At 43.0% G+C, this 27046-nt stretch overlaps 1 protein-coding gene across 1 annotated transcript in view; it reads left to right on the forward strand.

Moving 5' to 3' along the window:
- The window catches only part of efna5b (ephrin-A5b), an 87144-nt gene that overhangs the window by 49258 nt on the left and 10840 nt on the right, over nucleotides 1–27046 (forward strand). The window contains exon 2 of the mRNA XM_068738619.1: nucleotides 22373–22665. Within this exon, the coding sequence (XP_068594720.1) occupies nucleotides 22373–22665 (293 nt within the window). The remainder of the gene's footprint in view (nucleotides 1–22372; nucleotides 22666–27046) is intronic.

Here is a 27046-nt window from a genome sequence, read left to right on the forward strand (position 1 = left end):
CCCACCCCCACCCTTGCACACGATTATTAGCACATTGGTACATTTGGCTTATATCACTTTTCTAAAGCGGATGACAATTTCGAAATATTCCACATTGCATGTGGCACAATTGCATGTCCGTTGTTTATGATACTTTGAATGTGAGCATGGCAGTGAAATCATCAATAGCCCATTCTTTTACTCTGCGATGCCTCCGTCTGCTCCTTCTTGCCTCTCATCTGTCACCCATCCCGAGCTGCCAAGAGACAGCCAGAAGGCAGCGGATGGGAGCGGGAGTAATAACAGGTACGAAAGGAAAGAAGGAAGGATAGAAAGAGAGATATAGAGACAAGAGGGGAAGCAGTGTGTAATAATTAGATGATAGACGTGAGCTGAGAAAAGTACAGAGCAATGGTCTTCACCTGCTATGTTGCCGTTGCCATTCTGTAAAGCAGTTGTACTACAGGTACATGCAGTACCTGGTTTGTTTTTCAGAGTAGCTGAAAACGTTTAAGAATCTTTTTTGCTGCTACATTAATTTTCATGCAGCCACACACATTTTCAGGCTGATTCTGACTCGCTTTTTTGTGTTAGATTGTTCTTGTTCATGGCATCCACAGAGCTGCAAGGCAGGTCTGCAGTTGCTGCCTGCACACTGAGCCCACTCTCCTGCCGTTCCAATTTAGTTGATTTTCAATGCAGCACAGGAAGTGGGATGTGCAGAAGAAAAAAACATTTTGGCTTGAATGGGTTGGTGTTGCAAGTATTGTGCTCCCTTGATGGCGTATGTTATGCTTTTGTGTATTCTTTTACATTTCCTCTATAATTAATAGTAAATATAACGCTCTCAAAAAAGACTGAAAATAAAGGGAAGGTCTATTATTATGATGATCATAATTTTAACTCAAGTATGATCAGACATGAATGCTTTGTGCTTCATTTCCCATCCAAAACTCTGATGTTCCTTTGGTGCTTTTGGTTTTATCTTTTCTTTTTATTTGTCATTCTGCAATATGCTGCTTCTGGAAGGATTTACCACAGACGCATTGGTAGGCTTCACACCATCTCCAGCCGCTCTCTTCCTCTCTGTTCTCTGTCACTTATGGCGCTTACTGTCATTCTGCTTCACTTTCTTTTTGGTCTTTATTTGCCTTTGTTTTTTACTCCATCTCCACTCTGACTTCCTTTACTTCTTTCTCCTCTCTAATACTATTCATGAGCGGTGCACACTCCATCATTCTGTCTCCCTATATCGCTGTCTGCCCTTCATTTTCTCTACACCTTACTGCACCAGAGCAAGATGGAGGGAGGGAAAGAGAGAGAGAGGGTGGGGGGGGGGGAGGAAATAAAGAGAAGGGGAGAGAGAGAGGTAGAGATGGACAGATTAGGTGACAGTGATAAGCGATCGATCTCAAGGCCAAACAGCCCAGGGAGGATCTCCCCCCCCCTCTCCCACCCCTCCCTCCTCACTCTCCTCTCACCTAAACTCTATTCTTCTTCTTTCTACTCCACTCCTGGGCTTTTCACCCATCTCTTTGTTTCTCTCCCTTTAACCTACGTTCTCCTCAGACTGACAAAGGTTCATTAAGAATCCACTTAGCGTGTATAAGTGCATGTAAGTGTGCGCATCTGTGTACACACACATTTGCCTGTCTACCTAGTTGATAAGTCATGAAGGATCGCTCCCAACGGTGCCCCTAAAGAGCTTTTAGTGGCTCTCGATCACATGCAGACAGACACACACATATTAGAGTTTTTCACAAGCACACTTGTGAGTGATTGTTGGACAGTCTTTCATGCATGTTGGTTCATATCAGCATATTAATTTTGCACACTGTTGCCTTTCCGCTCAAACCGAAGAGTGTGTCGAAGGACACCACAGAGACCATCCCTTCCCCTGCCCCGCCCACCTCATATTATCCCCCTGTGCCTCAAAATGTGCCCGCCACAGCATATTTGCTTTAACGAGGTTGTCTATTGATCAAGTGGTGTTTTTTGTTCTGGGCTTCTAAATGGACCTTCAGTCACTTACACGAGGCCTTCATGGGGGCTGTTATTGCTTTGGTCTGATTACAATAGAAGCACTTAAAATGGTCAACGGCTGATGCTTTATGCAAGCGCAGGCTCAGCTTTAGAAATGCACGTATGCAATATTACAGCATCCGCTAAGTGCATGCATTTCAGCATGCCTTTCCTCACCGTGCCATCCGTTTATTTTCACTGCATTTGTTTATTGTTGATGACGATGAAGAAACTCTGAGCAGCTCATTTTGATGTAGGTATAAAAAGACAAGTTCCTAGCTCATCGGTGCATTTAACCATTCAATTGTGATGCCCTTGTTTGAAATCTATCAGCCAATCAGATAATGTTTTCCAGACGTTGTGTACGTAGCAGCTCTGATCATGAACACTTCACTCAGCAAAATAACTTCAAATTGACCCAACAAAGAAATATGCAATGAGGATGGTAAAGTTTACAATTGTTTAATTTCCATCACTGACCTGTGGACCATCAGTCAGGGAGCTTAATGGCCATCTTGATATTTCTGGAGCATTATCTGAGACACTGATCGTTTCTGGTATCACTTTGATCGATCGTCAGCTGCCAAATTTGCTTAAATGAGACGCGCAATTGCTCTCTGTGGTTTAACAGATGCCTCGTCTCTGCCTCATACTCTGTCTATGTTAGTGTTTCACATGAGTCTATTTCAGTCAAACAGCATGAAACCGGGGTCTGATATTAAACAGACTCCTGTGTGTCTCATGCTGATGCTCCGATCCGCAGGGATGGTCAATTACATACAGTTTTCATTCTTACGCTCGGCTTCTGTTTTCGTCTTTTGTCGTCGCTACCTCGTGTCACTCACTCTTTTGATATCACTTTTCTTCTGCGCTTACCCATGATCGTCTTTGAAATTGTACTTGTTTATATATATATATAAAAAAACAGAACAAAACTTTGTCTTGGATCACACTGTGTTTTTCCTTCTCATCCTTGCCTTGATCCATTTTCTTTGCTCACTCCCCAAATATCTGCCTGATGCTTCTTTTTCTCGTAGCAGAAACTAAAGGTCAGCAGTATGGGAATCCATGTTTTCTTTTTTTTTTCTTTTTAAATCTTGCTTGTAAAAGGCCAAATCTTCAGTTGAAAGACTCGGAGGAGATGCAGCTGGACCTCTTAGAACCTCTGTAATGTCTGAAACTGTGAAGCATGCAGGTGAGGGTGTGAGTAGGGATTAGTGTATGAAATGATTTGTGTTTGAATTGATCCCTGACACCTGTGCCGCGTTTCAGACACCCCCGCTAATCCTCCACTGCTGATTTAATGTGGACCGTCTCTTTGCACAGATACACACACATGACTAATGCCTCAACTGGGACATCTCACCCAGGCAACTGTGTATCTGCATGTGTCCGTGATGAAGGGCCCCCCCGCTGCGTCCTGATGGGGACATCAATACCGAGCAGTTTAGGCTTTCCACACATAGGCATCAGAGTTTGATGAGAGAGCAGCAGGTGGAGGGAGACAGGGACAAAATGGAGGACAGGCAGGAGGGATTGTCGTGGACAGACGGTTTATTATTTGTGGAAGTAGATATGCTGCAATGTTACCTTAAAATAAGGTTCAGAAGGCTGCAAAGTACATTTCAACAAACATATTATCACAGTGTTGCAACCAAAGAATAGTGAGTTTGTCCAAAGGTATAAAAAAAATCATGAACCATATGTGGCACAACACATGACTTTGATCTGTTAAATATTTACTTGATTCTGTAATTTTACATTAATGTAATTTTTCATGTTGTTGCAACACGTAGCCGTTGGCATGTAGTGAACTTTTAGTGTGCCACATTGGAGCAGGAGGCTATGACAGCCAGTACAGGTCAGAGGACAAGATGGACGAGACAGCTGGGGTAGGAGTGTGTATGTTCAGGGACGGATGGACGCAAAGATGGAAGGCATTCTCCAACCGCGCTAACTTTAGACCACACATGTCGGTAAACCTCCCAAAACCTGTTCACAGCGTGTCACCACTTGATTCCATAAACCCCCTGTTCCGTGTGTCAGTGTGTGTGCGTGTGTGTGTGTGTGTGTGTGGAGAAGCATTTCTCTGTTTGCCCTAACCAACTACACTGCACAAAGGGGACACATCACTGACTAGCATGACCAATCGCTCTCGCTGTCCTGAATGTTCACTTTTCTCTCCACAAGCTTCAGGTTCAATTTCCTGTTCTGTGAGGCAAGTTCAAAAGTTCATCAGGTGGAGATGTGAACAGAAAGTAGCTTGTGCCCACCAAGACATGACCTGCAGACCTTATTTCCATGGCAGAACCTCTCTCTCTCTCCTGTCTCCCTCTGGAGGGAAAGCCCAACTAGGCCAATTAGATTGAAGCAGAACTAGTTTTAGCAGTGAGAATCAATCATAATCTCCATTGTCAGAGGGAGGATTTAGAAACGAGTTTGTGTGTGCGTTCGTGTGAAGATTTACATGTGGGAAGGAAATATGGACGTGGAAATTGCCTTATTTAATTAGATTGGTTTCAACGTTTGTCATTAATTGACACACCAATACCCATGTGCACATACGGTAATATCACATCCCACGTCCACACACACAGTGTGTTTGCGACGCTAGTCGCCACTGGCCCGCTCCACAGGACAGTGGAACAAAGACACACTGAGAATCTTTGAGCTTCTTTGACGTGCCACAAAGCTCTGTTGAACTGACAGACTTCCTGTTCTGTCAAACGAGGCCTTTTAAAGGAGGCCGAGCTGCGTTCAAAGGCAAGAACAGGACCGACTGCTCCCACTTTGCACGGTTTGATCTTGTGTGCGGCTCTTTGCAAAGAGAGACACACTTGCAAACAGAAAAAAGAAACTAAGTTCCACCATCTGTGCAAAGTATCCATAAGCAACCCCCCACCCACCCCACCCGTTACAACACAGCAAGGAAAAATCTTTTCGGTTGGAGGTCATTCACGTTCAGGGCAGTGTCATGCCAACATTCGACAGAGCACATGAAGCTTCTTCTGTAACATAGAGAAAGGAGAAATAAAAACATTTTAACTATCAGATCTTAAGTAACCAAAGCGCATGATGGTGTTGGCTGCTTTCTGTGGACTAGAATAGAGCCGTGTGCTGGATAGAACAGGCTCCGTGTGTGAACACTGGACAAGGTCTGTTTGCAATAAATATACAAAACACAGCCAAAACGCAGGGATGGCAGTGGGTCCGGAACCGGAGGGTCACCGGTTCAAGTCCCGGCACGGAAGAAATATGGAGGAGTTTGTGCTGGTGGCCAGTCTACCTCCACAGCACTGCTAAGGTGCCCTTGATCAAGGCAGCCCCCCTGCCAACTGCTCCAGGTGTGCCAAATATGGTGGCGACTTCGCCCTATGCCCTCTCCGCATGCTATGGGGGCCCTATTCATATATGCATGTGACGTTTGTGATTGTTTTGAGGGGTCCCTTGTACTCTGGTGCAAATTCAATTCCGTCGATGTGTTTGTCGTGGCATGGCAATAACAAACATGACAAAAAGAAAAGCTTTACCTTTTCAGACCAACCAGCCAGTAACGTCAGCCCTCCATAATAAGACCGATACCAGGAGGAGTGCAAAATGTCCCTGAACTGTGCAATTGAACTTAAAGGCTTTTCTGCGAGCAGATGCGCACCATGTGCATGCATGTATTCTGATTCACAATAAGGTGCACGGCTGAGAGCGCGACAGACCACTTAGCCCCCCGCCAGAGACCTTGACAGCTTCTCCATGGGAGACTGACCCTGAAGGTCCTGGAAAACACTTTGTTCATACGACACACATTCACACACGCCTGCATGCTGCCTTAATACAGACTTACACACATGTGCGTGCACGCACACACACACACACACACATGCACGTGTATACAGTCCTTCAGGAGGCTATGGCTTTAAAACAAGCAGAAGGAATTAGCACATGCCCATGTGTCAGCCCCCCACTGACAAAAGTACTGTTTATTCTCCTGGAGTTACAACCACCACTCTGCCCTTCAGTGCCCTGGCACACGCACGTAGACACAGACACACACACACACACACACACACACATGCACGTGCAATTACAGAAACTGTAATATGTAAATTACTGGTTATAACTGTTTACTTTCTGGAAGCATGATGTCACTAATTACAACGTTCAGTGTATTAAGATTTGTTGTGTCTGTGTATAGCAATGATTGGACTGCACACTTAACAGAGCGTCTAAGTGTTTCATGTACAAAATAGACTCATATCGTAACTGAATATGAATATAACTGTTGGTTGTTTGGCAGTGATGTACAAAAGTTGCTTGAAACAACAGTCGCCTGTGGAGAATCCTGCTCTGGCTGTGCTCGGGTCGATTATGAAGGGCTTCCATCATCTCCCTCCATTCTGCTTTTTACAATCAGGAGATGCTTTGGATGACCACCTCTTTCCCCTCCCCGTCCTCTGCTGTCTGCCACATCTCCGGTTCGATAACGGTCATAATGTTGAGGACGGTGATGCATTTCGATTGTTCTCAAATGTGAGAACAGTCGTGAGGGAATGTAAAAATTGCTGTCCATCTTGAGCGAAGACGAGGCTGGACGAGGGCCGTCCAGCCCGTAAAGCTCACTGATATCGCTTTAGTGGATTTTGATTTCAAGATGAATGCGTTTCTTAGAGCCGTTTCAATACTTGAAGCTGGATGTTGGACAGCAGCCAGTGTGACGCTATCAGAGAATATTGCTGGATTTGTCTTCCCGTTATCTGATGTATATGTCAACACTGTCTCTTAAGGCTGTATTATGGAGACAATATTATGATTAAAACAGGTGTGCACTGTCTAGACTGATGCAGATAAGAGAGTCGGCAAAATAAGACATAAGGTAAAGCATAAGATAAAGCATGTCATCACATAGAGTATGTTGAACGTTTATTCCAAGTACAGTACCTGAGAAAAGAAACAAAAACCCATTCAAGCTTTCTGCTGTGTCAATTAGACCATTCAGAAACAACACATCCAGAGTGAAAATCGCGGCTTGGTTTCAACTCATTTCGCTTCACGGTCCACTTGTTTTTTCCCTTAAGATAGCAATTAGTATCGGAATTAATGGTTGACATATCATCTCGTTAAATTAATACACTAAATCGGTGATATTAGACTTTTACATGCAGCGCAAGCGTGGCAGAACCGGAGGAGACAAGACGTAGATTATTGTGGGAGCTGTGAGGAAATTGACCCGCAGCTAAACATTTCTGATAGGAATCTTCTGTTGCTTTGGAAAGTTGCTCTTGGTGGATGCTTAATGCCTTACTAAACCGTTTTGGTTTGTCATATTAAACAGTCGGGTCTGAAATGTGAAGGTATCCAGGAATAATCTCAGAATTCCTAAGGTGTATTATTGATGTGTTTCAAGACTTTTTATATCCATAAGATTCCTGGCGCACTTCATCGCCTCTGGAAAGGCAGGTATATACTTTCACGTAAATTGGTATGAAATGGCAGATTAAAGCCGGAGCAGGAACGAGTCCATATGTGCAGTTTTAAATGAATTGGCAGACGTATAATGAAAGGTTTACACTGTAATCTTTATAACTGAGTCACATGAGCTTACAATTTGCTTGAACAATAATAAAAGGCAGACAAAAAAAGGGTTTATGTCAGGGAAGAACGTGTTTTTCTTCAGCTGTTGATCCTCTCATAAAGATGATTGCTTGTCAGAAGGACTGCAAACACACATTTGGCCTCAGCTCAGTCTGGATTGGGTTGATTTTTATCTGAAGCGGGTTCGCAAGGGTCGTTAAAGGCCGTATGGTTCTCTCACTTGATGGAAGGATGGTGGGAACCTACGCGGTTGTTCACATGACAACGGTGATGTATAGACGAGCGCAGCTATATAGTCTGTCAGTAAAGCCATTACATCCCACAGACACATTTATTAACAGCTACCATTTGGCTTCCCAGGGCTCCATCTTTATGTTTCTTAGCTCGGCTTGAACCCGAGCGAGGTCAGATGAAGCCTGACACGTGTCACGCTGTTCATTCATGCACACACACACATATGCACAGCGACGTATGCTGCAAAGTAGCATGCAGGCTGCGGTTTGTGACCTGTGAAAGGGGTGAGGGTTTTATGAAGCTGGTGACATTACAGCATCCTGACACGGCACCATGGAAGCCAGCCCTCAAGGTCAGTGTGTGTTTAGTACATGCATGAGTACTGGAAGGGCACTTGTGTGTGAATGTACATGGGTTTGCATGCGACCGTGATGGGATTCTAAATGATCAGCACAATAGGTGAACACTAAGAGAAAACTCAGAGGGCACACAAACATATTTTTTGTCCCCTTGTCATCGCTGCTTTTACTCTTTCTAGTCAGTGTTTTCTTTCTTTCTACATTCGCTTTGAGTTCCCTCAATTGTTTGCAGCTTTGGAACCTCCATGCATGTCTTTGTTTTGCCTCCTCCTCCTCCTGATCTCTCCTGCTTCATTCACATGATGTGCTTACTTATTTTTTTCCATCCATGCCTGCCCTTTTTGTTCTCCTAGCTTTCTAATTTATTTCACTCCTCCATCCATCTGCTGATTGTTTGTCCAAAGATGCAGCATGATGTGGACCTTTACATGGGAATGACAGAAGAAAAGTAGGCTGACATTCACCTGTAATTTGCTTTGAGGGGTCACAGAAGGCAGATGAAGTAACACAAGAGAACAGAGGAGAGAGGCTCTGATTAATACTCCATTATAAAGAGGACATGAATAGTTCTGGGTTTGTTTTATGTGCATAGAAGAAAAAGAAATATGTACAGTCTGGGAAGCAAGGACAGCTGACGTGGCAACCCATTCAGATCAGTGTGAAAGGATGTGGCTGTAATAATAATTCAGCTATTCAGAAGGAAGCTATCTTGTTTGTTTTGACATCTTCAGATGCAGAATTGCTATTGTAAAGTTTGCCACTGCAATTGAATTTCAGTGCACAGATTATTATTTACAATAGTCTTACAAGGAGCCCTGATGATGATGATGAATATATTTATTAGAGTACAAATACAGTCAAACATCAAGGCTAATGATCTAATAGGGATCCTAATAGAACATTAATCATGAAACATTAAAAACATATTGTACATTATTCTCCAAATTTTCGGAGAATATCATTTTCTCAGTGCAATAAAATGTAAAAAACATTTGCCAAATAATGCGCAATTTTATTTTTTATTTTTTTAATTCAGCCACAACTTCGCTTCTCCTCTAATAGAACAAACACACGCGTTCTACTCCAGCTGTAGTTCTGCCACTTACACTCGTGTAAGCATTGATTTCTGGCAATTCTTTTTTTTTTCCCCCGGTGAACGTTATAGTACTCGGGAAGAGAGCGATTCCTCAGAGCTGAGTGCCGTTTTTGGGAAAGCCCAACAGACAAGGGTTTCAGCTCTGACCCGTCTGGCTGTCCTTTTTGCTCTTCCTACACTCATCGTGAGGACACAGCTCAGAGCCATCTCACTGGTGCTGTTCTGTCAGCTGCCAAATGTGTCACTATAAAACAATGACTTATGATTAATAGCAAACATGATGTACAGTACAGCGATTAATTGACACTAACTGCCCATGTGCATGAGCTCACACGCCCCTCGCTGGTCCTGGTAAACATGTCAGGACATACTGTATTTACAAAGGGATTGAAGTGAGTTTGGGGCAGCAATGATTCAGGAGAATGGCCCCGGGGTCTGACAGGATGTGGTGGGGGGGGGGATCATTTTTCCTAGACTCCCTTGGTGACAAGCAGAGACATAAAGAAACCCTTTTACACACAAAGAAAGATATACACAGAGCCACATACACACGCTCACACATATAGCTTATACACATCAGTGTTATACGCCCATAAAAATGGTTGTTTGGCAGAATAGTGGACTAGATGAGCTCAGAGGAAGTATCTGACTGTCTTTTTTCTCCCCCTCTTCTGTTTTGGACTAAAGCTGCAGCATGTTAATGCAGACTGCATCAAACGCTCAGTGGAGCCCTACGTCTCACGATTTCACTCAGCAGCGAGAGCCGAACAAGAGCTTGTCTGTCACTGCTCTTAATTCATTGTCTCCCCGGGGGTAAAATGAGCGCTGATGGACGCAAACGGCAGAAATGAATATCGGAAGATCACAGTCAAGGGTGATGGCGGTTGGTGCAGGAAGGGGGGGCAGAGTGGATGGAGAGATGTCGACGAGAGAGCGAGGAACACACACAGACAGGAGGAATGTGGGAGAAAGGGTTGAGATGGGTGGATGGATGAAACTAGATGGAAGACAGAGCGATGGAAGGAATGCATGGTTGCGTCCATGTGTCCCTGACTGCTGACAGTCGGTGTGTTATACTGGCTGACCACCTGCTCTGAGCCTGCAGTACCCCCTCCATAAAGCAGATGGACACAATAAAATGCTCCGTGACCAGCAGCCGCACACACTGTGTGTGTGTGTGTGTCCATTGAAGCAGATATCCTACAAAAATAAATTCAAATATTTCCACATTCACACCCACACCAGCTATTCTTGCGTGCCCCTGAAGCCTTACTGGTAATATGCGATAACCCATGCCCCCCCCCCCCCCCCCCCCCCAGTGCTCAAAGTCATTAGCCAGTAAAGAATGTGGCTGTCAACTCGCATAACAAGCAACACTCTCGGATGATCTCCCTGCGACTCCACTGCTGTCCGTCTCTTTAGCCGTTTCTCCAGTGGTATTTTGGGGGCTGCATTCCCCCCCCGCCCCCTGAGTATCACGTTCTTCGATTGAAGTCGCTGGGACCGTGAAACAAGATCATCGAGGATGAGTATGATTTATTACAGCCCAGTTATTATTCTAATTCTTTAATTCCTGTTAGTGCTAGGTGGGCTTTGAACTCTGAAAACTCTGACGGGACAAACAAAAAGACGATCCCAAGATGATGCAGGTTTTTAAATATGATTCATGGTCGGATTTCTTCTCCAACCATACTTCTTCTTCTTCTTCTTCTTCTTTAACGGGCAATTGATTATTATTCCCATTCACAATCAGCCTCTATTACTGGCTTCTTTACAGCCTCTGTGGACACCTTCCTGACCCCGTCTAATTTCTTTTATACGCCCCATATTCCACCACACTGCGATAAATTGAAATGATCCCTTTAAAGCTGGATCACCTCTTTTTTTGACATGTAATCTTTTTCTTTCTTTTTTTTTTGCAGCCGACTTACAGCGAAGCTTGTCGCCGCTTGGCCGGACTGATAATTACACTGGTTTGTATTACTAGCTGTTATGAGTATCCCCCAAGCTGGCGGTGTCATTTCTTGCCGGTCCCTTGGATAAAATGAAAAATGTTTTCCATCTACAGGCCTTAAAGAAAAGAGAATTGCTGAAATAGAGGTCTGGTCAAGAATGTAATTTTCAGTGAGGAGGAAATATTGGATGCGGTTATCTGTTCCTCACCCCATTCCACACTCTCCATTAAACTACTTCACCGTCAATAATAATGACCCAAATACCTCGCTTGATGGCATTCCTTTTACTGCTTTTAAGAGCAAACATGATCAATCACCAATGCGCCTCTCCTTTCCTTCTGTCGCACTCATCTTTCACTTCCTTGACCCTAAACCAATCATGTGCAATTAGACAACTGCACAAACTATATCGAGGCGTGTTTTGCAACGCTCGCTTATGGCGTAAGTGTTGAAAGGTCCTGAACAGGCCACTGCGTGTGAACTATGCAGTCAGGGTTCAGTCACAGTTCAAGCCCTCTTAGTTAAACGTATATTCCCTTAAAACCAAAACAAAAAAGTTCAGAAACCCGTACCCGTACCCACATCCACATACGGGCAGACACACTGAATGTCAGGGCTTTGCCTTTTAAGGTGTGAGTGCATTTCTATTTTATTTTTTGGGGCTTGGGTGATTCGATTTTATCTGGCAACGGAACATTGGCTGAGGATATTGAATCGTGAATATATCAGAAGTATGAATTTTGACAAGGAGAAGTAACATAATGTAAATACAACTGATTTGGGGTCAGGAGTGGGACAGGGTCGAGCGCACAACTCGGGAGGAGGAAATCAAGAAAACGGAAATAGGGAAAGAAGAGGAGGCAAACAAAGATGATCTGTTGGACAGAGTCTGAGGGGCTTTGACTCTGAGATGGGTGCAGCTGTCAGCAGCGAGACAGCGCGGCATTCTTGACAGGCCTTGTCAAAGTCACAGCAGTTTAAGAACACAAAGCAGGGATGAATCAGACACCTCTTTTATAGCATCGAACGTGCATCCTTTATTTTGTCTCGTTGCATTCGTTGGCTGTCCATCCTTAAAATGAAAATGTTGTCCTTACAGTTTTGTAGAAGCCCCGATGACAATCTCCCACACAATGTGACCTTTATCCTCACGATGGCACAAAGTTTAGCCTAAAAAAGTATGTTTATTATAACAGTACTTTTTATACTCCATTTATGGCGGAAAAACAGTAACACAGCAAGTGAAGGTTTTCTAAATGACTTTTCCCCTTCCGAACAAAGTTTTTTTAAAAATACTACAAAAATAATTGTATTCCTCTGGTATCCTGTTAGTGCTCACTTTTCGACTTTCCTCGTGGATCTCGCCATTAAGCTGTGGTGTTTCCACTGACTCTTTCCATCGAATCTCGCTTATTCAACTGGTTCGACGATTGGGATTCTCTCTGTCTTTCTGTTCCAATCAGGTTAGCTATCAGCTGTCCTTCCTGCTTTCTGTCTGCAGCCAGCAATGCACATCTGATGGGAGTTCATTAAGTACAGTGTGTGCACACATGCAGGGTTCACACGTGTGATTGTATTTCTGTGTGTGTGTGCGTGTGTGTGTCCTCGTCGCTCAGCGAGTGTATGCGTCTGCCCTAGTATATGCACAGCAATGTCACTGGGCTGTGTAATTGAAATGGAAATGAGCCAATCAGCAACTGCAGTGGTGTGCCACCTTACCCTGCTTTCAGATCGCTGTTCCAGCTCCTCCAAATTTGCCCACTCTGTTTGTGACTCTGTGTTTGTGTGCACATGTATCAGTCTGTATCTCTCTGTGTGTGTGTGTGTGTGTGTTTGTGGTGACAATACTCCACTGTTCAGTTTTAGCCCGGAGGGCCTGAGGAGTGCGAAAATGTAATCAGTCAGTATAATAAAGATGATTTCCCTCTCTCTCTGTGGCTCAGTTACTCACACACACTCACATCCACCCATGCTGTGTCCAGCTGATTTCCCTGGCTTTGTGCTGTGACCCACAGCTGTAGCATAACAAAGGCATGCAATTATCACCATTTGCCAATTAGCCTACCAGAGAACTTTGCTCCTTAATTACCTATTTCAGTGCTTGGAGGCCTTCACTGTCGCTCTCTACCGCTACTTCTCCTCATTAAAATGGAGACAATGTCGCTCATTGTGTTGGAAATAGTATGTTGTGAATGTGGTACAAAGCATGCATGTGTGTGTGTGTGTCACATTATAGAGTGTGCGTGTACAGTTCTCACATGTACACACACTGAGAATAATTTTTACAGTTAAGCAGAATATATTGGGTCTCGCAGTTAAAAAAAAAATCTACATTTGCACATTTTGGAACATTTGACGAGGGAGAAGAGAGATGGCATTTTAAGGATTGTAAAATCATATTTATTATTTATATTATTATTATTTTATATTATTTTCACAACCCCCCCCCCCCCTCCAGATCAAACACATTAGATATTTTGTATGATAATCATACTCTATAACTGTATATTGAATTCAACCTGTTAAGTGTTCATCATAGATTTTCATCTTGAGAGTGCCGACACAAGCATGCATAAAAACGGACAATTCTGATGCAGCTGTCATTTACATTCTCTTTTGTCCCACTGGATCAGTTGATCCGGCATTATCTTTGTAATTGCTCTCCTCTATCGACCCCAGTGTTGCTGCTCGGATTCTTCAGCCAGTATTTCCCTCTTTGGGGATTCTCCTCGAGCATGGCCTTGATTTACATCCCATTTGCGGAACCTCTTGGCGTTTGCATGTCCTATACGGGGGGGGGGGACAACACATGTCCATTCCAAGGTGATCTTTTCCCTCTCTCGCTGCAAAGCAAGGACTGTTAATGGGACATTAGCGGTCAGTTAAAGCGCCCAAACAAGATTGCTTACTCTGAAAATAGTCCCTTGATTACTGGGTTTTTATAAGGACAGAATATTTAACAAGGAGGACACATTTCTGTAATAAATTAGATGTTTTCAGAGAAATGTGATGATAATCCCTCATTGAATCGATCTGAAGAAATATTGACAGCTTTGCCGGAACACACAGTTATGTCATGCACATTCAGCTGTAATGGCTCTTCTTTTGATGACAAATGCATGACTCAGTGATCCCTGCTGATGATCACCCTCCGTGTACTTGTTAGTGCATTATGGCAATCCAGCACAAACAACAAGAAAACAAAAAAATAAAAAATAAAATTTTTACTAACTAAAAATAATCCCATAAGAAATAACAAGCTCTTATTTAGTTTTTCCATACCGTTCCACACCATAACATTTACTAACTGCCATTTAATTTTAAGTAAATGAGTACATCTTAGTAATTACTTGTTTCTTCTTTATTTTTTGTATTTTGTTGACTCACCTGACTAGTTGAGAAAATTTCTGGTCTTGCTGTTGTTTATTACCTCAACCTCCTTTGGGACAAGGCCCTTACTTTTTCCCACCCTGCCTGTTCCTCATCCTCACTCGCTTTCTCACTTGGTGCTATTAGCTGCTGCTGTTCTTTTGACAATACGCCAGGCAGCTCACTGAACTGATAGCACAAACCTAATGCACGTGCATGGGTGTTTATGTGAATGGAGGTGTGCATTGGGCGTGCTTTGTTGCATATGCGTGTGTGTGTGAGTGGATCTGTTACAAATGCCTGTCCTGTCCCTTTATATGTGCCCACTCATCCAAACATCCTCTGCTTCATTTGCAGTCAGGGCCACAAGCTACTATTCTGACTGCTGAGGAAGGGCAGCTGAAACATCACAGAAACACAAACAGGGCCGTGCACAAGCGGTCACACACTCATTCTCGGTTTCACACTCTCACACACACACACAGAGTATGTACATTACACACGCACAGGATGGACGGATGTGGCCATTAAATCAGTGACATTTTAAAGCAGTGAGGGAGATGCATGGCTCCTCCTGCACCTCCACAGACATGGTTTAAATGAGATGTTACAGATGAGTTACTCTATGCTTTGGTTGTAAACACCCTCATGTCGGTATTTACCCTACACCGGTAAACACAGAAAAGGGGGATTTTATGCTAGCTCATGCAGGCTCTCTCTCTCTTTCACACACACACACATACACACACACTTATAAACACAGAGAGCAGGGAACCGCATATGAGAAATGCATACCTGTCAACCTCCAAGGCTCCATGGCCTTACAAACCATTGATTTTTTCCTTACAAAATACAAAATAACCTTACACCATATATTTTTTTTCAAATGCGTTTATTTATGTACATAGTTGGACATTATTAATTAAGATAGAGTTTAATTTTGATATTTTAACTAAACTAATAGTCACTAAATATCTTTATATGTAAAATGTATTTCGTGTCAAAACCGGGAAAAAATATGGAAGAATTAAAATGCTGGAAGTTTAATGTTCTCTATAAACTGAAAAACATGGATTATTGAGTCACGTCCGGTTCCGCTCGTCTTTGTTCAGGAGGGCCGGGATTATTTATTAGAGATTAAGCTAGAACCTTCTGATGGTCTGGGTTCCAACCAGAACTTCTCGTCTCCAAGGATGGTTGTTGGATGGATGGATGGATGGATGCATCTGAGCCTCTTTAGGGGTGCTTTCACACTGCACCAAGAGGACTCGGTTCCTTTGGGAGCAAACTCCTGCATTTATAATTCGCTGAAAGGTCTGCGTTCACACTGTGATTTATTCACAAAACGAACTTTCGGAGCAACGTCATGTGGCTGAAAGGGGCGCTCGTCGATTGGACAAAGTAGAAGGGGAAGTCCCGCCCTCTCCCATGTTAAATGTTACACAACGCTAGTCGTTTCTAACAAAGACAAAGTCGCTGGAGACTGAAGTGGACTCCAGGACTACAAATAGTTAATAAAATGGACTCCAGGACTACAAATAGTTAATAAAATGGAGTCCAGGACTACAAATAGTTAATAAAATGGACTCCAGGACTACAAATAGTTAATGAAGTGGACTCCAGGACTACAAATAGTTAATGAAGTGGGCTCCAGGACTACAAATAGTTCTTCTTGTTGAAGATTCATGTAAATATTTACACCATCAATATAATAGACAAGACAAAGATAGACATTTTCTAATTTTTATTCAATAATTTATTTATGTTTGTGAATTTTATCGCTCTAAATTGTCAATACAGTATGTGTGGCGACATGTTCAGGGTGCACCCCCGCCGCTCGCCCACAGCCAGCGGTGATAGGTGCTGCAACACCTATGACCTGCAAGGCGTGGGGGGCCGGGGTACACGATGCCGGGCCGTGAATGGTTGTCTGTGTGGCGACATGTTCAGGGTGCACCCCCGCCTCTCGCCCATAGCCAGCGGTGATAGGTGCTGCAACACCTATGACCTGCAAGGCGTGGGGGGGCGGGGGTACACGATGCCGGGCCGTGAATGGTTGTCTGTGTGGCGACATGTTCAGGGTGCACCCCGCCACTCGCCCACAGCCAGCGGTGATAGGTGCTGCAACACCTATGACCTGCAAGGCGTGGGGGTCTGGGGTACACGGACCTGATCGTCTCACTGAAAAGACTTGGATGGGTCTTCGGATTTCTTTGACCTCCGAAAGAGGCCACAGAAAGACCTGAAGACCCGAACAAAAGCGTTGCTCTTCTGTTTCTTTGTCTTCTCCAGACATATCACCAGCATGTCGACGACCAGCGTGTAAATTGGCACTTTCTTCCCCATCAGGATCATGCAGACTGTCCATGTGTCGTCCATCAGTTTGCAGAGCTTCTTATGGACAGCTTTGGCGAGCTCTTTGACCTGTTTCAGGTTCATCTCCAGAGAGATGCTCGACTCCTGCATCCTGGCGACTAACAGACTCGTCATCAGCTCGGTCATTTCCATCATGTCCGTTATGTCAACGTTCGTCCCCTGGAAGATCCTTGAGAAGAGCACTGTGATAATATAGCGACACCGCTTCTCCAAGTCTTCAGGCGACGCTGCTGTTTGGACGTCACACCTCTCTTCAGTGGGGAGATCTTCCTCTTCCACAGGCACCAAAGGCACCCCTTCCATGATGGCCGGGGCCTCTGGTGGCTCTGGAAGAATTTCCTTTTTCCTTTCTGTGGGTTCACAGACGACATTTTCTTGGATGACGGCATCGGCGGCATTTTTAATGGAACATCGCACGTCGTCTGGAGGAATAAAATCTCCCACATTCACTGCCGGTACTTCCTTCGCTTTCTTCCTGCAGAGGAATTTGCGGACCTTGGGTGCAAATCTCTGGAGGAGCACCTTGAAGTGCAGCAGTATCCTCAACCAATTGTTCCCGGGATTTTTGAAGACATGCGGCTCACTTGCTTCCGGCGTGTTCGCAGTTTTTACGGGGCTGCTGTGTGACGAAGAGCATAAGCTCTTCATCACCTCGTTGGATAAAAGCCGTGACATTTCATACGGTGTCGCGACCTCAACGACCTCTGGAACACCCATTGTAAAGGCAAGGACCGGTGGAATCACGTCTTCCAGCGCTTCCTGGACTTGCTGGTGTGCAACAGCAAAGCCGGTCCCTGACGTTTTTGGTTTCAGGGGAGAACTGGGAATCTTTTCAAGCAGTTCTGGAGCTTTTTCCAGAACTGCTTGACGCACATCATCAGTTACGACTTGAACTAAATCTGTGAACAAATTCCCAAGCTGTGCGTCAGTATTCGGATCAACGGTCCCTGACTGAAGACCCTCCCACTCTTCCTTGGTGAGATTCCCAAGGAATCCTGTGAAAAGTTCACCGAGCTGTAAAGTGGATTGTGCATGGAGGGCCAGAGCCTTGTCCTCGGAGTTCTGTGGTGATGCTTGCATCTCTGTAATTGTCGTTGATCTTTGGTAGATACCTGAGAGTGTTCGTGTGTTTGTATATATAGGCTTCCTCCAGATGACTTCAACAGCACATCAAAGTGGAATATCACCATACACATCAATAGGTAACCCTTTGATGTGCACCCCCCCCCGCCAGCATCAAAGACAATAGTATGACACGGTACATCAAAGACAATAGTATACATCAAAGACACAGTAACACAGCATGGCAGCAATTTCATCACAAACATGGTCGCAAGAAAACTCTGATCTTGATTCCCATTTACAAACAAACAATCTCATTTTTAAATGCTGAAGTCTCAAAACAAAAAAACGAGAACACACTCAGAGGGCTTCTTGGTTAAATATGAATGAATGCTATAATAATAAATTAATTTAACATGCTGATCAAAATATCTGCATCAATTCTAATGAGTGTTTGTCGCGTGTGTGAATATATTTCCATGCAAACACATCCTTTTCTTCTCATGCCCGTTGCCTGTGACCTGCAGGTGTCCTCCAGTGCTGCAGATGGCGCTGTTCATTCTGACATCATCCTGACCTTGTACTATCTATCAGTGTAGTGGATTTTCATTGGGACAGCTAGTGCTGCCAAACCATATAAAACATGTCAGAGAACCCGATGCCTGATTTACGCACTGAAACAGATCCGTGACGATTTCACAGGTTCTCCAGAGAAAATAGTAAAACCGCTTGATCTCAATCCTCCGTGTAAAGTTACAATTTCAGAGGTGTGTTCAAACTGAGTCAAAGACGAGTTAGACCAGGGGTCCCCAAACTTTTTCCTGTAAGGCCCACATAACGTCTCCCTTCTCTGATGGAGGGCCGGGGTCAGTTTGTACAGGAAAAGTGTGACGATGGCAGGGGGGGGGGCTAAACATTTATTGTTTTCCAGACAGCCACCAAATAACCAAATAATACAATAAATAATATTTATTATTATATATATATATATATACATATATATTATATTATTACACTATTAATAAAGTAAATAATAACCAAATAACCCTTTCTTCACAGAAAAAAAAGTCAGGAAATAAATATAACACTATTAATAAAATAACCAAATAACCCTTTCCGGGTTCCTCACAGAAAAAAGGTCCATGGAACATTACCTTCCTGGTCGTATGTGATCATCATTAAAATTGTCCCAAACAAAAGGAAGAATGCTTTTCTTCAGAATATTAATATATTCTCCACTATCAATATTATTTTTAGGAAACAAAATATTGAATTAATGACCCCTCTTAAATGCAGCCCATACAATTATTGACCCCCCCACCGGCGACTCATGTTGTATGGAAAGGAAAAAAAAAAAAAAAGATTTTATTTCTTTATTTTATTTTTTTATCTGGGATTGTTCAGGGGGGCGGGCCAAATGTGGACCCCTGAGTTAGACTGAAAGAGCTGATTGGACTACAGTATTGGCAATAAACGTGTTTATTACTTCGGAACCAGCTTTTCCTTCCGGACCCGGGTCCTCTCCGTTTCTGGGTCGGGGTCCAGTCGAACTGAATCAGACTGAACCGATCCAGAAACTGGGTCAGTGGGTCATTTTGGCCTGAGGGGTATTTGATCTGCCCCACCTTCAGACAGCAGCATCATCCTGCCCCGTTACCCCCCCCCGTTCTCCTCCATCGGTAGACCGGAGGTGCGGAGCCTGACAGGTATCGGAGCTGCCGTCTCCCGGTCACTCACAGGAAATGCAGCGTGCAGCTTTAGTAAATATCACCGACATACCTGTCAACCTCCAAGGCTCCATGGCCTTACAAACCGTTGATTTTTTCCTTACAAAATACAAAATAACCTTACACCATATATTTTTTTTCAAATGCGTTTATTTATGTACATAGTTGGACATTATTAATTAGGATACAGTTTAATTTTGATATTTTAACTAAACTAAAATATCCATTAATAATGCTTGCAATTTAATTTTTTAAATAAGAACAGATATTTCGGGGGAAAAAATCGTTAGCATTTTTATTTTTGTAAACCAAACTTAAGTATCGATCAATGATGCCTGTAATTTAAATTTCAAACAGGGACAGAAAAATACAAACCTTTGCTGGCTTGTGATTGGGAAACATGTTTTTCACGTTTCTTGATATTTGGTGCAGACCGGATGGGACTGTAACAGTTCGTGTTCGTGTTCGTGTTCGTAATTCCTACTCTGCAGAGAGTCGGTGAAGGCATCCAGGGAGGAGGGGCGGTGTGTGTGTGAGCATGGAGAGGGTGAGAGAGACGGGAGAGGATATCTGTTCTGTTAGCGGCGGGGTTACCGATTAATAAAAGCTTGTTCTGAGACCCATCTCGTCCTTGTTTCAGCGTCTGACGGACGCTACAAATTTGCGTTTTCCTGTACAGATGTTCTTCTACGCCGTACACGTCTTAGAATGCATAAAAACCGTACTTTGTATGGCAAAAACGTACTGGTTGACAGGTATGGAAATGACTGTGATTCAATTTGTAGCCTGATTGTTATATTAATCATTCTATTATCTCAACATGAATTCAGTGACAAGTGAAGGCATCAAAACCAGATTTTTGCTTGAATTGCTGTTTGATCTTCAAACAGGGGGTCTGGTTTGCATTGTGATTTCAATTCTGTGTAATTTGCCGAGACATACTGCAGATTGAAGTAAACACAACAAGCAAGGATGAGCATTTTCATGCATACACAGCCATTTTAGCTGACAAAATCCATTATTTTGAGTCAGGAAATCTCATAGGAATAACTGTTTTGAAAAGAGAAAGAAAATAAGTCAGTTAAGTCAAAAGCGAAAGATGGCGGCTGACATTTTGCATAGTGTTTAAAAAAGAAAAATCCGTTTTCACATGTTTGAAACATTTAGAATTATGAAAAACAATGCAGGCATTTCTAGACTAACTAAAGTCACATTTACTTCACCTGGTGTTGACATCAGGGGTCATCCTCCACCCATAAAACTTTACATTTGGAAACACATTTCAGATGACATACATGAGTCGCACAACCTTTTCTCTACAACGCAAAGGGATTCATGTAAAAGACAATCGTCAGGATATTAGCCTGTTGTATGCTTTTCCCCTTGTGAGTTATGGGTCTTCAGAAGTTTTCAATTAAAAGTTTTGTCAAAAGCTCTTGTGCTCTTACAACTTTAAAGACTCAGTATCAATTATAAACCTGCACCATGTGGCTGGGAAGTGTCAGTGGCACCAGCTGCACACCACTGACACAGTCGCTGCTTCAAGTGTGAGCACTAAATTGAGGGCATCCCTACCAGGTTCACAGGTGGCCGGTGTTCGCTGTGCCCCCCCATGATCCCTAGGTTTGGGGTCATACCACACCAGAAACTAATAACTCAGGAATTGTTCTCTAAAGTTAGCTGGGAAATGTCCACAGCTCAGAGGCCTATTTTTATTGAACAGCAGAAGAAAATCGCTTGTGTGTAAAAACACAAGGATGAATTTACCTGCCTACATTGGAGCCCTCTGACCCTGTGCTACCTTTTCCATCTTATTTGCAGTTGCAGGTTTCTTACCACACGTCCCTCAGAGACAGCTCTGTATTTTTCTATCGTGACATTTACTGTCTGTATCAAACTATACCCTTTTGATCACATCTACTTTGCACTTAGCCTGAGGTCATCTGTCTCTGTTTTTTGTCGAGTTGGAAATGCCTGTGCCCCCCCCCCCTCAGTGACTGTTTTCTCTTAAGCATACTTTCTCAGGCTTGGGTATTTTCATGATATCATTCTAACGGCAGATGTGTGCATGTGTGTGAAAAATAGCTGTAGCAATGACAGATTTATAGATAAACCAACCCAACCAAATTTATTGAAGCCAGGAGATGAAAGTGCCGGTGCTTGTGAATTTCCATGCAACACTGAAGGAGTGCTGAGAGATCAAGCCAGCATTCTCTGCACGGATGCTGAATTCAAACACAATGTAATGATAAGGACTAAAGCGATGCTGATGCATCTGCACACCATGCATAAACAAATGACATTTGAAGTACATCAGTCATAGGTACGAGATTTAAAATACAGAAATACTTGCCAAGTTTTTAGATTAATTATCTTGTTTGAAACGTTACATGCTTTTTTTTTTTTTAAACCCACGTCTAACTTAATCTAGACTGAACAGCTAATTGTTACATTTCTGGTCAAATACATTTTCACAGACAGATAACCCCATTACTATTAATCCATGTTGCCTCAAATGCAATGTCAAGTTCCCTTATTTTAGATACTTTTTTCACTGTGAAAAACGTAATCTTCTCTCACCGCTCCCCTCTTGTGCTTTCTAACCAGGTTCCATCGTGGGGACTACCACATCGACGTGTGCATAAACGACTACCTGGATGTCTACTGTCCTCATTACGAAGACTCAGTGCCTGAGGAGAGGACGGAACGCTACGTCCTCTACATGGTGAACTACGATGGCTACAGCACGTGCGACCACACCGCCAAGGGGTTTAAGCGCTGGGAGTGCAACAGGCCGCACTCGCCGAACGGACCGCTTAAGTTTTCAGAGAAGTTCCAGCTCTTCACCCCTTTCTCCTTGGGCTTTGAGTTCAGACCAGGAAGAGAATACTACTATATCTGTAAGTCATGTTTGCTTCTCACTCAGCACACAATCACAGGGTGATAAATTAAAAATGAAAAAAAATCTTGGTGAAGAAAAGAATTGCAGCTTTCATGTCTGCTTGGCACCAATTCTGCAAATTCCCGGCTTGAGGGATGGAAACCATTCCGTCTAAAGATGTTGCCTCATTTGTTGTTTATACAGCGGGGTTCACTGTCAAACACAATTTCCCCAAAAATCTACCATAAGCTGCTGAAATCTGTTGGAGGAAGTAGAAAATGAGTCCAACCAGTTTAGTACTCATTAAGCCAGCAACTTATAATAGTGCAGCATTGATTTGCAGTCATGCCAACAAACCAGTGCCAGAAGTCTCCTTTGTTTGTCCAAACATCTGCATTTGTTATATTTCTCCTCTCATTTTTGATCTTTTTCATCTCAGAGAGGTTCAAAAAGTAATAATGCAGTTTCATTTTAAAGGAATCCAGAGTTCATATTCTCAATTGTGCAACAGCTTGGACTTGAAATTGCACAACAATAGCATTTAAGGTCACATACAATGTGACTGAATTTTTTGCTGAAAACTGAGGCCATTTTTCTTTTTCTTTTGAAAAGAATCTGTGTTCACGGGGCATTGTTTTCAAAATGATCCACGTACGGATATGCAAGAGCGTGAAAACACTGTGGTGCAGGGCAACAGCTAGTGGTGTAAAGTCATCACCTCGGAATAACATCTCAGTAGTGGGTCAGCAAATCTGCATTAGCTTAGCATAAATAAGCACGTCTGAACAGTTGTTTTTCGGGCGATAGAACGCTGTCTGCATAACCAAGTAAGCTGGAGACGTAACACGCATGGACAAAGTGGGGTGGTTTTGTCATTGTTTTCAGATTCACATTATACCAGTTTACAGTAGGGCATGGTGCACACTTCAGTTGTGGTGGAATACTTTGCATTTTTAGTTCTCAAAAATGCCGTTGTGTAAAGGAGTGGTCAAAACGCAACCACAATTTGCCATGTTTGTGTAAAATGGTTGTGTAGACGGGCCTTGAGACAGTTCTTTTGTGGTGCTTGCTCTTCTTTCACATCCGCAAGTTGTAATTCACCTTGTGCTATTTAGCCCATAATAAGTCATCCGAGACAGAGCCATATAAAATAATGTGTCCAGTAACCATGGTGATGGGGATGGCCACATCACTCTATTGGTTTGTTCACAACACCCAACTTCATTCATCCACAAAAGTGATGTGGAGAAGAACAGAAGTAACAGGACAATAAATATTACAATATTATAAGTGTCTTGTTGACTCCTACAAATTGATCATGACCAGATCGCCCTAATCTGATCACCTGTCTGTTAATCCAATACGTGGCTGTACCAGGATAACCCAGCAGGGCAGAGCATCAGAGATACAGATGAGACGCTTGCAGCTAATCTCAGTGTTGTGTGATACATTTTAATCTCAGTGTTGTGTGATACATTTTAAAAACTTGTGCAACCCCCCCCCGTTCTTTCAGAAAGCCAGCTGACCTCACTTGACATGAATTTCAAAAAAAAAATGACCAAAAAAGAGAGGGAGAGAAGCACCCACACCCACTCTCTCTCTCACAAATGTTTTCTTCAGTTCTTTGCAGAGCGTTATATTACACTGATCCAAAAAGGTGCTTTTAATCGCCACTTTCAGGCCAAGCTTTTCACGCTGCTCTCGTCACTCGTGGCAAAGTCTTCCCTAAAATGGCAAAGGAATTCACAGGGGAGTTACATTGAGATGGTTTGGAAGTTATAGCTGACAACCCCTGCTTACTCTAGCCTTCCAAAGGCGTACCCTCTTCTCTGCGTTATGTTATGCTCCCATTCAGCTTGCATTAGTTGTTAAGTTGTCTGCTTCTTGGCATGGAAACCAAGTTCATCTGAAGTTAAAGCCCATGGGAAATTAGCTTTTATCAAAGCAAGGCGATAGACTGGAATTGGATTTGTCCTCCCACCACAGACTATTCTGCACACGGAAGGCGGAGGAGTCGTTGTCAGTGTGCGCAGTCACCACCTCTCACTCCAAACATTTGTCACAGGGATCCGCTGATATTACAAAATTGAAGGCATGGTTGTGTTCTCATGCAGGTTACTGCATCAGCTGTTGGAGGAAATTGAAAGATTTGTGTGCTTTGTGGTGTAATGCATGAGACAAACTGATATAAATTACTTCCCAGTACGGGGGGACAGTTAAAGTAAGACCTTCCTGCTAAATGCTATGTAGGAGCGCTTGGGAAGGTAGTCCGAAATGAACGGTACTCTATGAAGCAGAAACATTAAAGTATAATATTTGTGAGGAAAACAAAAAGGTTTTTCCTACCACCTTCCATTCTGTTTTTGGTAAGTTGCTAAAGAAAATACACATTAATTGATTAAGCCAATGTATAGTTTTAATTGCTGAAATGCTCTCCAGAGGTGTTTCAGGTATTTGGCCTTTTGTCTGTTTAAAAAGTAACTAGATTTTGATTTGCTTTTACAACCAAATTTAGATTGTCATTCATTCCAAATGAGATGAGGGGAAAAAATGTAGGTCTCTGAAACTGGGGGCACAGATGGAGGTTAGCGAAGGGTTTTCCAATTCATCCACTCCCTTGAGTCTCTATTTCGAACATTTTTTTTTTCCCATTTCTGTTGAGAGATGCTTGTCCTAAGGGCTGGATTAAATTACACTGCGACCGACAGGGCTTCCATGGACCACATCCATTCTGCCGTAGCACGCCATATTGGTTTAGCGGCCCGCGGCTTCATTGGCTTTGAAATGATTCGAGTGTATAGCCTCTCTGGCTACTGTGGTGGATATTAAAGTCATCTACCATGAACTCATCTGACATGTGATTTTCTACTGCGATTTTGTCCAGCCTGAATGTCCATAAGTAGCAGGAGAGATGAGTGCTGATTGATAGTCCAGAATCCATCTGAAGCTGAAGGAGGAATACTGAGGAAGACCTGTCATTTCATCTGCAGTATCAGTTTATATCGCTACCCTCATCATCAGAAGCACGAAGAAGTCTTCCTCATACCCTATCAGTAACGAATGGCATGCACAAGGCATTTCAGTTTGCATTCATTTTATCCTGTCATGAACTGTGATAAATCTTTCTGATGGAGAAACAGAAAGAGATCATTATCCATCTCTTTCAGAATATCAGTGAGTTTCTCTGGGCTTACATTTTGTCTTAACACCATTATTATAAATGCTCAGGGGTAACTTAAACTTAAATATCACTAATCTCTTTTAAAAAGCAAAACTAATAATACAGTACGACTCCAGAATATGCCTTTTCAGCATTGGTTGTAACAACGTGTAAACATCTGGGTTGGAATAAACCTTTAAAACAGAATTTCTATTCTCCTTGTGTAATCCATGCCAACATGGACGGTAATTTGTACATTAAATCATAATTAGCACAGCCAACACTTTTCAGGTCTGGAGTTTGACTTGGCCACTCCAAAGCATTAATTGTATTCATTTTGAACCCTAATAGGTGTTACTCTTATTAGACTCTGGGACGATTCAGGATTAGTCAGGCTTGCCTCGCTGCATGACTCATTTGCACCTTTGATTTGCCTCATCTTCCAGAATGATGGCCCGACGTCTGAATTGTCTAGTCAGAAACAGAATATGTGGTTCCCTCAATTATAGCAGGTTGTCCTCACCCTTAAGCAACATCCCCACAGCATCACAGTAGCGCCTCCATGCTTGACTGCAAGTGCAATGTTCTTTACATGGAATGGTGTCCTTGGTTTATGCCAGTTATAATGGCATCAGTGTCTTTTGAATCGGGGCTCTTTTGGGTGGGGCTCAGATTGAATAAGATCTCACAAGGCATTTGGACAATTATTTGGAAGGACAGCCACTATTGTTTCAAGTCTTCTTCATTTATGCATAATATGACTCTGTGTGTGTCCACGGAGTCTCAAAGTCTGAGAAATAGCTCAGTAACTCTTCCTTATTTGTTTCAATCACCTTCTTACTCATCTCTTCAGGAATATTGATATTTTCTGTGTAGTGTGCCACTATCATGAGACCTACTAGCTGACTTTATGCATCTGAAAAATGTCTAGTAAATCAACGATTTGACTGCGCAGGGCTGTTAGCGATTAGGCCTGGGTGTGTCGAGCCCATCTGGAAGTTATTAATGCAGTCTGGTTGCTGCTTTTTTTATTTAGTTTCTCATGGGTAAATACCTTTAGACACATGTAACTTAGGTTTTGGATAACCTTTTCATTTCGTTGAATAAACTGAAAATGCAAATAAAACATGCATTTTGTGTTTACTGTACTCAGGTTACCTTTTATTCATGCTGTATTTTGCTGAAAGATTCAAAACAGATTAGAGTTTCCCAAAAAAATTGAATACCTTTCATACCAATG

The sequence above is a fragment of the Brachionichthys hirsutus genome, chromosome 4 (genome assembly GCF_040956055.1).
Source record: "Brachionichthys hirsutus isolate HB-005 chromosome 4, CSIRO-AGI_Bhir_v1, whole genome shotgun sequence".
NCBI lineage: Eukaryota > Metazoa > Chordata > Actinopteri > Lophiiformes > Brachionichthyidae > Brachionichthys > Brachionichthys hirsutus.